This window comes from Poromitra crassiceps, assembly GCF_964638095.1.
Source record: "Poromitra crassiceps genome assembly, chromosome: 10".
In the NCBI taxonomy this organism is placed as follows: Eukaryota; Metazoa; Chordata; class Actinopteri; order Beryciformes; family Melamphaidae; genus Poromitra; species Poromitra crassiceps.
The window spans coordinates 47,491,621-47,503,116 of record NC_139631.1 but is presented as its reverse complement, the minus strand read 5'-3'; the positions used below and the strand labels follow the sequence as shown (position 1 = coordinate 47,503,116).

At 41.9% G+C, this 11,496-nt stretch overlaps 1 protein-coding gene across 2 annotated transcripts in view; it reads left to right on the top strand.

Annotated features, from left to right (window-relative positions):
• The window catches only part of LOC310783949 (ral guanine nucleotide dissociation stimulator-like), a gene marked incomplete at its 5' end in the record, with an annotated part of 82,698 nt that overhangs the window by 53,858 nt on the left and 17,344 nt on the right, over positions 1–11,496 (top strand). For both annotated transcript variants that reach the window (XM_083644886.1, XM_083644885.1), the window contains 5 exons: positions 356–571; positions 3,374–3,477; positions 4,287–4,371; positions 9,598–9,675; positions 11,193–11,279. In XM_083644886.1, coding sequence (XP_083501012.1) covers positions 356–571; positions 3,374–3,477; positions 4,287–4,371; positions 9,598–9,675; positions 11,193–11,279 — 570 coding nt within the window. The remainder of the gene's footprint in view (positions 1–355; positions 572–3,373; positions 3,478–4,286; positions 4,372–9,597; positions 9,676–11,192; positions 11,280–11,496) is intronic.

Sequence of the window (11,496 nt, the reverse complement as noted above, 5' to 3'; positions counted from 1 at the left end):
TACTCTTTTGAAAACTAAATTATCCTGGCAAGCCGAATTGGGGTCAGAACTTACAGATGAGTTTTGGGATGCAGCTGTTGATATGATATATTCATCAACGTCCTGTGCACGCCTCGGGCTTATACAAGTTAAGGTCCAGCATCGTATCCACTTTAGCAAGGCCAGGCTGGCTGGAATCTACCTGAATGTTGACAACAGATGCGACCGCTGCAAAAACACTCCTGCAGACTTATCTCATATGTTCTGTTTCTGTCCCAAACTAAAGCATTTCTGGACCTCTATTTTTAGAACCATGTCAGAAATTCTCTCTCGCTCTCTCTCTCTCTCTCTCTCTCTCTCTCTCCCTCTCTCTCAGGACCTGTTTAAGAAGGCGGTGCCGTACCACTGTCTGGGTGGGATCTGGTCTCAGCGGGACAAGAAGGGGAAGGAGCACCTGGCGCCGACCATCCGGGCCACGGTGGCCCAGTTCAACTCAGTCACCAACTGTGTGATCACCACCTGCCTGAGCCCGCCCGGCCTCAAGCCCAGCCAAAGGGCTCGGCTCCTGGAGCGCTGGATAGAGGTGGCCAGGGTGAGCACCACAGCTATGGTTATGCACTTAGAAATTATTTAGAACTGGGGTTTTCAAAGTGTGGTAGAGTGAGCCTCCCCTCAGAGAACATAGAGACAGCTGCCCCTCAACCCCCACACAATTATTATTGCCACTATTACTATTATTGTTGTATGTTCCACTCGGGCATAAAAACGACTTACAAAAATGTTAAAAATGGCATTTAAAAAAAAATCACGATTTCCTTCCCTCTGACAGCCTCACCTCACTCGCCTCAACAGGTAGCCAGTAGGGATGGCGGTGGCGGCTAATTTTCCCGATTTTAAAGGGAAATTTTGATGTCGACTAGTCTATAAGTAAGAAAACACTCAGAAAGCAACCAAAACTGAGCGCAATTTAATCTGTGAGGTTAAAATGTTAAGAGCCATTTGAAACTGTTAATTAGGTTTGTCATAATCATCAATATTCACAACATCTTGTGCTGTTTATGAACATTGCACATCAGAAAACAACAACAACTCACCCAATGCCGTGTATTCAGGCTAAATATAGTCCATTTAACTTTCAGAAGCCTTTGCGTTCAACAAAGTTGAGTGGAAGCATCTTGTGCAGTCATTCATTGCCATATGAGCGTTATCCTGTGTGGCTAACGGGTTAGCTTGTCTGGCTAACGTGTTAGCAATGCCATAGCGTCCACATGTCCTTGCGTTCACATGCCTGTGCTGAATGTCGGTCAAGTGGTTAACGCTATATGCCAGTTTTATCCAACACGTACAGCCATATTTTAATTTACTGGATCAAAAATACTGCCAAACTGTGCCTAGATGCCATCTCCCTTCCACTCATTTCCACAACGTTACAGCCAACGCTGCACTCCCACCATGCCTGGTTTGTTTACATCATTAGGGGAGGGGGGCTACAGTAGTGGCTGGTAGACGCAACAGCTCTTGGCCGCATTGTTTATTATTATGATAATTTAATTTATTGTTTAACCGACTAGTATTTCTCGTGCCGACTAGTGAGTGAATGGGCGTTTAAATGTTTAACTGACTAGTCGTCGGCATCAGTAGTAGCCAGACTGCCGGAGCCATCCCCAAACATGCAATGTTACTTTTGTCGACGAAGACTATGATGGGAAATTTTCGACGACTACCTATTTTCACTAGGGCAGGGTATTGGCAAGGACCCCACGAGACGATACCTATCACGATACATGGGTCACAATACGATTGTATCACAATATGATACAATATATAGCAAACTGAACTCTATTCTTTCTTTTGAAGGCCATCCCTTGTTTAATGTATTTAATGCCCTGCGCAGTTCGTTTAGTAATAGGTTTTTGATGCCTCGGTGCTCTACTGAGCGATTTAGAAGATCTTTTGTTCCTGCTTCTGTAAAATTCTTTAATGAACACTGCTAGCTCTGCATTGTGAGGCTCTCTCTCTTTCTACTGTGTTATTGTTATTGTGCTGTATGTTACTGTTTCTTGTTTGTATCTGTACTCGCTCTGGTGGCAAACCATGTTTCCCCTCGGGGATTAAGAATAAACACCATACCATACCATACCATACCATACCATACCATACTTGCTGTGTAGGCTACTGTAGCACCCAGGTAGTATAATAATATGTAGATCACACTATATTGAGAGCTCAGTGGACAAATTTTGTAAAAACTATTTAATTCAAAATGTACGTATTTGCAAATTTGTGATACAGCAATATATTGCAATATCTTTCTGAAATATCACTAAAGTATTGCAGAAAAGAATATCGCGATATATTGCCGCATTGATTTTGTTGCACAGCCCTAATTTTCACAGATGAAAACTAGATGTTAAGTAAACAAAAACAAAGTTGTGATGACAAAAAGTCTAAGGAAATCTATTGAAATGTTCATCAATGAATAGAAACGAGACGAAAATGTTAGGGAGGGATGAATTGGGAAGAGGTCCAATCAGGAGAGGCGAAGTTAAACATTCAAACATTCAAACCTTAATACCATTCCATAATAACTGATTAATAGATCTTTGGAAATTCTAAAGAAACAATAGTTACGGTTTTCTTTGACTAAGGCTAAAATACTCAGACTTTTAGTCGACTAAAACCTGAGGATGAGGTTGACTAAATATGATAAAAGCTAACAAGGACATTTGACACAGGACTAAGACTAAATTAAAAGATAGTCAACAAAATTAATACTAGAAACATAGACCAGACCAGCACATCCGGCAGCATCCGGGTACTTCTAAAAATGTCAATGTCCCCCTTTTAGGGGGAAAACACAAGCCACTCGCCGTTGACTTCAATGTAAAATAGCAGTACCAAAAAAATCAATAGAAAAATAATAGAATTAATTTAATCCAAAAGGGTTCGTTGTGTCTATATTGTAACTTAGATATATAAGACATTGTAAATTCTATTAATTAATTTAGTTTATAAATGACCCAAAGACACCATGACAATATTTCAACTCGGCCGGCCATAGAATGCACAAGATACATCGACATCGTACTTGCCTTCTATGAATTCTGTATCCAGCCCACTGATGAGTTTCCAGTACCTCCGACCACAAACGAACGCAGCATAAATGACAGCCTGCAGTCTCTTGGTCAGATAGTTAAGTTAAAGTGATAATACAGAAGATTTGTTTCTGAGAACACCAATGGTCATGAGCAGTAATTGCAGATGAGATCCACACAGTGGCACATATGTGACGTGAAGGGTTTTTTCTTCTTCTTCTTAGTTAGGTTAAGTCAAGTCAGATCTCTGTCAGCTAGTCGTGTCTCTGTCACTGACTGCTTGTTCCTGGTGCCTTCAGGAGTGTCGGATCCTGAAGAACTTCTCATCACTGCGAGCCATCCTGTCCGCTCTGCAGTGCAACGCTATCCACCGCCTGAAGAGGGCCTGGGAGGAGGTGTCCAGGTAGGGACTGACACGTCTGTACATGGGGAAACTGTGTTGGATTCAAGGTCCCAAGAAGAAGCCCCATTAAACATCTAGTCAAGTCAAGTCAAGTTTATTTGTATAGCCCTAATTCACAAGCATGTCTCAGAGGGCACCGAGAATAGCTACATCTAGCTAAGCACTATCGACAATAATAATAAACATGATTGACACAATCTTATATTAGAGAGAGATATGGGGGGAAGGGAGGAGAGTATGGGTGGAGGAGGGAGAGAGACGGGTGAGGGGGAGTAGGGAGAGAGCCAAACCAATGAATATTTCACTTGGCCCAAAACAAAAGTTGATAAAAAAAAAATACATTTTGCTTGTTTGTTTGTTTGTTTGTTTTGGTCCGAGTGTTCTATGGTCTCTCCTAATTCTGAATCGCTTGGTTTGACCAAGTAAAACTCAAGTAAAAGTTAAAGTTAAACTTTTAGGTCCTATGCCGAACCTGGAAGACCTTGGCACTCTATGCTAACACATCTAAGTAACTGCTGTGAACAGCTTCTATAAATGACATTCTGTGTATTCATGACACCTTCTGTGTAGCCAAAGAAAATAGAATCGCAGGATCCTCAAGGTCAAAAGGAGAATGTATTTCCCAGAACCAAAAGCAAAGACTAAAATGGTTGGGAGGCGAGGTACTAAACGCCTGGGAAGTTAACAAAACAGGTTCTCTACATCTTGGTGAGGTTGAGTTTAAGTATTGTCGAAGACATCAGGATGTCTTTGTATGAAGTTAAATGTCTTGTTTCTCCTGCGCTGACCTTTCACCTTTGGATCAACAGGGAGAATTTCCGCACCTTCCGTGAGCTTTCGGAGATCTTCTCAGATGACAACAACTACTCTCTGAGCCGGGAGCTGCTGGTGAAGGTGGGTCTGCTTCCCAACAGAACACAGAGGGGTCAGGGGTCAAAGGCCAGGACTGGGATGTCCCGGGTTGTGCTAATTACCGCCCTCTCTCTCTTCTGAATGCTGATGTCAAATTATTTGCTAGTGTGTTGGCCCTTCGACTGGAGCCCCTTATGAACGAACGTATAAACCCGGACCAAATTGGTTTGATAAAATCCCGCTTATCATCAGACAATATCTGTTGGCTGTTACATATTATTGATTCATGTGCTGGTAGCCCAGCCCTATGTAACATACTCTCCCTAGACACGGAGAAGGCATTCGATCACCTGGAGTGGCACTATCTGTGGTTGGTGCTGTGGCACATGGGGTCTGGGGGCCAGTTCATTCCTATGAAACAAACTCTATACTCTTCTCCCACTGCAATGGTGATGACTGGTAATATACTGTATGCTCTGCACAATTTCCTATTTCTAGATCCTCTAGACAAGGCTGCGTCCTCTCTCCATTATTATTCGCACTTTCTCTGGAGCCTTTGGCCCAGACTATTCGTCAATCTCCTCATAGTCCTATTACATGACATAATGCTGATCATTTCATTTCCCTATATGCTGACGATATTCCACTTTTTTAGGAGACACTCCAAATTCAACTTCACACCTTTTGTCTGTTGTTGATAATTCTGGTAATTTATCTGGATACAAAATCAACTGGGCTAAATCTGCTCTTCTTCCACTGAATAATGCCATCAGATTAGTCACACCACCTGCAAACATCCCAGTGGTCCAGAAATTTAAATACTTGGGTATTGACATTTTTCCGTCTAGATACAACAATTGTTACAAATAATTTTAACTCCATCTCTAGACAGGTGGAGTCAGACTTGGACTGTTGGTCACCTCTCCCCAATTCATTTCAAGCCAGAGTTTCCATTATAAAAAAGAACATCCTGCCTCACATACATTTTTTCAGATCCATGCTACCTTTACCACCTCCTGCCGATCACTGGGATAAATTACATAATCTGATCACTAAATGTATTTGAAACAAGAAACAGTCAAGATGTCAATCTTACAAAGACAAAAAACAGCGGCCTTGGCCTCCCTGATTTAAAATTTTACTTTTGGTCTCATACACACCGTGCTCTTCATACCTGGTTTAACCAAGAAGCACAGGCAGTGGCGTGCCTGACCAAGTTGGTGCCCTAGGCAAGATTTTTGCTGGTGCCCCCCCTCCCCCAAAGAAAATAATAAAATAATAATAATAAAAATTATATCGCAGCTAATTCCACCACTGCAGTGCAGGCTCAGAATGGCCTTTCCCCAGTGGCGCTGGAAGTACTTTTAGGTAGGGGGTGCTGTAAGGAAGGGACTCTTGGTGCTGCCCGCGAGGGCAGCGCCGAAGAAAATTTGACGTTTTTTGGACTTTCATCCATATTTAGAAGAATATTTAATTTTAAATTAACATTATACTGTTGTGATGTCATTATTCAGTATCTTCTCCTTTTCTCACTCACTTTCAGCACCTGCTCTCCCTTTAGTCGTTTTACACTACAACAGACAGCAACACAGGCATAAACACTGAACTTATTATTATTATTATGGAAAACCAGATTATGATGAAAATCAAACACTTTTGAAGAGTATGAAATAAGATTAGAGCTGGGAAGCACAAACTGTTTTTTAATGCATCTTGTTGGTGGTATAAACACAAGACAGCCAAATCCAACAATTTCGAAAATCCCATTTCTTGCCACCAGGGGGTGCTGCAGCACCCTCAGCACCCACCTTCCAGCTCCCTTCCCCCACTCTGGAAAAAAGCTCAGAGCAGGTAGAAGGGGGGGGCGGCCGCGCAGGGGGTGGGGTGGTATGGATTAGGGACCATGGTGAAAGTGCTGCAGCCCAGGCAGCCAGAAAGCCAGAATTAGAAAAATGATTTCACTATTATTTAAAGACTTAAGACATTGTTCTGCTTATTTTTTGTCTACTATTGTAAAATAATAGTAGGCCTATTATCATGAAAAAGTATTTGTAAAAAAAAAAAAAGATTTTTTTTTTTTTTTTTTTTTTTTTTTTACCCTCTCTGGCGCCCCTAACGGCTCAAGCGCCCTTAGCATTTGCCTAGTTTGCCTAATGGACGGCACGCCACTGAGCACAGGTGGCGTGGTGGTCACTGGAGGAGGAGATGGTTAGCCCGTGCAGACTTCAGGACATCATCTTCTCCAACATTCCTCTCAAAACCTGTAGATCCAGCTATGGCCCTATACTTTCTCATCTTATCACCACATTTAGAGCTGTTGAATCTCATGCTAACATATCGCTCAAATTCCATGATCATTTACCCTGGTTTAATAATAATTTCTCTCTTCGTCTGGGTGGTCACCCAATTTATTTCCCTCCTTAGAAGAAAAAGGGCATTAATATTCTCTCTGATATTACATGGGGTAATAGGCTTCGGGCATTTCAGGACCTTCAGTCTCATTATAATCTTCCTGGTGGTACTTCATTCTTTTTTACCTGCAAATTTATAGTGCTTTGTGTGTATGGTCCCTCGGGGCAAAGAATTGGAAAGCCATCCCATACACAAAATCTGTGCTTCCAAGACCACTAAGGGCTTGGTCTCTAGTCTTTATACTTTTATCACCAAGGCCACAGACAAATCATTGTAAGTCAATGTTAGCTGGAGTACACATTTTTCCATTTCATCTAATATAATCAATTGGGATATGGTGTGGATTAATATCATTTTAACTTCCAGGAACCCCAATCACCAATTCATTCATTATAACTAAGCCCATAGACTATACTGTACCCCTCGTAAATGATTTCAGATGAAACTATCTCAAAGCCCTAACTGTACATTATGCCCCCTGGCAACCCCTGATAACTTTATACACATGGTCTGGGAATGCTCGGCCGTTTCTTTATTTTGGAGAGAAGTTGCCAGGAAGTTGTCTAAGGTGTTGGGAGTCACTGTTCCTCCTATGTTTTGTTGTTGAATGATTTTACTGGGCTGAAATGATCCTTGAGGCAGAGGCGTTGCTATTGCTGGGCCTTACTGCCGCAAAAAAAATGGCAGCCCAAAGATGGAAGGCTCCTCACACTCTGCCTGGGCATCTTCATCTGTGGACCTGGCTGGCATGGAGATGTCGGTGGCCCGAATGCATGGCGCTAAAGCAGAAAATATTATGGCATTTGTTGAAGCCGCGCGTGGGGACCATGGACATCTCCATGATAGCTAGGTTGCATCTGTCTTTTCTTTGCTGAGTGGTGGAGACTGTAAAATGTTCTAATAATATATCTTTGTTTGTTTGCGGGTGGGGGGTCCTGCGTGGAGGGGAGTTATTTTCTGAGTGTGAGCGGACTCCTGATTACTATAATCAAATTATTCAAACAGCATGTGTATAGGAATGATTCTATACCAAGCTTTTTGAACCAGATTGCAGCTGATTACTATAACCGGATTTCACTGTACTTCGATACCGGAAACAAAAGGACAATCCAGGCACTCCACTTGAAAAATCAGGACGAGGAAGGAAGTAGATTAAAAAGCCTTTAATGTCGTGGCTCAGAGATTACACCAACATCTTTTCACCACAGAGGTCTCCATCAGGGCTAAAATGCAGACAAACCAGGTGGCCTCACCTATATCATTGCATTGCTGCACTGTTGGACATCATGTAAAGAAAAATAAAAGAAATCAACAGTTTTTCCTGAGTGCGGATCGTTTATATTTGATTGAAACCTCTTGCCATGAAGTGATCCAGCACCGGACTGAATTGAATCAAGACTTTTTTTGGGGTGAGCACATTGTTTGGTGAAAATTCTCACCTATATCATCACATCCAAAGAGGAGGCAGTCACATGACCCGGACAATAGACTGACAGGTGTAACAGATTGAAAATAATTTGAATAAAAATACAGAACATAAAAAACAAAATAACATGAGGTGAAATGACAAAAATGGGAACAATTTTAAAAAGTATACAGATGTTACTCATTCGGTGTGTGGAAAGCAGTCCACGTTCTTGTGCTGCTACTGACAGTACTTCTTCACATGCGCACACAGGATGCATCTATAAACTTGTCAAAATACAGATTGAAACTGTAAAAAGTATGGGAACCTTTTATTGATTGATTGATTGATTGATTGATTGTCACATATTTAAAAACAGAAACAGACAAAAGGAAAACAATAAAATAATGTGCTCGTAGAGACAGGAAACTCCAGGTGGGCTTATTCTTGGTCTCTACCTCAGAAATGAAACCAATATGAATAATAATCCGGACAAAGCAAATGATAACTAAGAAAAGGAAAAGCAACACTTAAAAAGAAAAGAACAAAGAAAAGGGAAAACAAAAGAGCAACAAAAATGAGTATGTAGACAGTTAGACAAGTAGACAGTTAAAAGGGCAGTGTGAGGTGTGTGTGATGTGTGGGCTATGTGTAACTCATCAGGGATACTTTGAGTTCTGATTTAAGTTATATATATGGAGTTAAGAGATAATGCTTGATTGGCGATATTGATATGAGTGTTCCATAGCACAGCTCTGTAGCCTTTTGAAAATGGATTGTTGTGATAGTTAATAGTGTGATAGTTGGGGAAGGGGGGTATAAGGTGATCTGTCAGACAGGTGTGTGTATGCATTCATAGACAAAGTTGCAGACCTGAAGTGTATTGATATCATGTTTGTATGGGGAGGATTTTGAGTTGGTTTATTCAAGAGGAGCTGATGTTTTGTCAAAACAGTTGTCTGTAAAAGCTGACGTTCTTGCTGATAGGGAGGAAACCCAGGTCTTTCTCTACGGAATTCCCTGTTGACGTCAATGGGTGGAAACCTTTGGCAGGTGAAGATAAGAGCCCTTGCCCCGCCCCGACCGGTTGCACCTCCCCCCTATCTGCCCCGGCCAGGCGGTGCAGCTCGGGTTACAGGCCCGCTGCGTTTACATCATCCTGAGGAATGTGTCTGGGAGCTCCGCCCCTCTGTGTTTGCATCATTCTGAGGAATCTGTTCATTCCACGACAGGAGAGACTTGATGTCCCCTGAAATTAGGTGGAAAAAATACGCGCATATATCGGCATCGGCCAAACCCCCTCCCCCAATGCACAGCTGCAGGTTTGTGTAGCTTCCTTGTGTTTAGGGGAAGCTTCAGTCATGGGAAAATGTCACATAAGGTTTGGAGACAGGTTGATTTCTGTAGATATTTAACATGGAGCATCTGTCTGTCCATTTGTCTTTCTGCAGGAGGGCACTTCCAAGTTTGCCACCTTGGAAATCAACCCAAAACGAACGACGAGGAGACACCAGCAGCAGAGAGAACTGGTGAGCTCAGTGAGAAAAACAACACAGACTCATGTTTATTTATTTATTTATTTATTTATTTAACCTTTTATCTATGGAAGGACACATGCTCTTCAGCTTTGCCATTGCTTCACATTCACATAGTTGCAGACATGTAGATACTTTCTGTAGCTCTCCACCACTGATGCACTCTGCAGCACCCCCTGCAGGATAAGTGCCGTGCTGTAGGGCTCCTCTGAGTCCTCTGCCCCCTTTCCACTAACTGCTGGTTCTGGGCTGGTGCTAGAGCCGGTTTGCAGGTGGTGCAACTGTGAACCTTCTAAAGAAAAGAAAAACGTTTACAAGGTGCTTTGCATGCCATAAAACCCACAGAGAGTCATGTCAAGTTTAGTTTAATAAAAATAAGAATAAATATATAAAACAAACAGAGATGTAAAGTCATGTCAGGTTTAGTTTAATAAAAATAAGAATACATATATAAAACCCACAGAGATGTAAAGGCATGTCAAGTTTAGTTGAATAAAAATTAGAATAACTAAATATATAAAACCCACAGAGACAGTCATGTCAAGTTTAGTTTAATAAAAATAAGAATAAATCAATAAATAAAAACAGGGAAAATAGGGAATAAAAGGTAATACGAGGGACCAGTGTTGGTAAAGAAACGGCATAAGCTTTATAATAAGACTCTATGGAAAGCCTTGACTGTCTCACTCTAGCCTAAATTCACTTCATTTTAAAATCAACGACAGTTCACACAACTTTAACACGACATACATATGTTGTACATCAGACCCTTTAGCTCTGCGCTCACTCAGAATGTCAAAATATAAGCGATGTCATGTATCGTTATTGAAATATTAACGTTTGTTTGGCACAACTCATACTAACTCATACTAGTTAACTGCTGCGGTTCCACATTTTCGGGTGTTGTGATGTCATGCTGATTCGTCCTATAGCCTACAAGAGATACACAGATAGAACAGAAAACAGAGATACATCTAAGAACAGTGTTTCACATGAAAGTGTTTCTAACCACATGAGCGCACAGTCCCATAAGAGACAGTAATAATGACTAAATAAGGGGGGGAAATAGTAAGAAACACCAAACAACAGCCGCCTCCTCGTTAGTGAGGCTGTTTCTGTAGGAAACCTTCAGAGAAAATCCCCACAGGGCTGGAGGTGTTGGACTGAGATGTTTGCTGCTCTTTGGAATAAAATGGACTTATTTCTCACCATTGAAACCACCCACTATCTTCTCAGTAGCGAGTGGGTTTCCTCCCACTTACCTTCTCTACAGAAGGACTCAGAATGGCACAATCTAATTTCTACTCAGGTACAGCATCGTCTTTGTGTCAGCAGCCCCATCTAGTGGCAGATCAAGTCACTGCAGACGGTGTCACCAGAGGGTCAAACAGTCTATAGAAGTGTTGTTCAGAATCAGAATCAGAATCACATACATGAATGACTTGTATGTAATAGTTGATTGTAAGCCTATCTGCGACTCATCCATTCATGGTGCCTCTCCTCTGAAACAGGGGGTGATGCAGGGGACCATCCCCTACCTGGGAACCTTCCTGACCGATCTGGTGATGATGGACACGGCCATGAAGGACTACACTGAGGTCAGATGTCATCACACCACCTTACATTTACAAGTCCTCTCATTTAAACCAAGTACTGGAATACCTGGAAATGTGAACTTAAAATTTAAAGGGGGGGGGGGGGGGTTCCACGTGGTCCAGTCAAGTTGATGAATGGTTAAACTTCACTGTTATTTAATTTACAACAAGTTAACACAGTTAGAGAATGTAGCACACACATGGCGGCCCCAGGGACGGA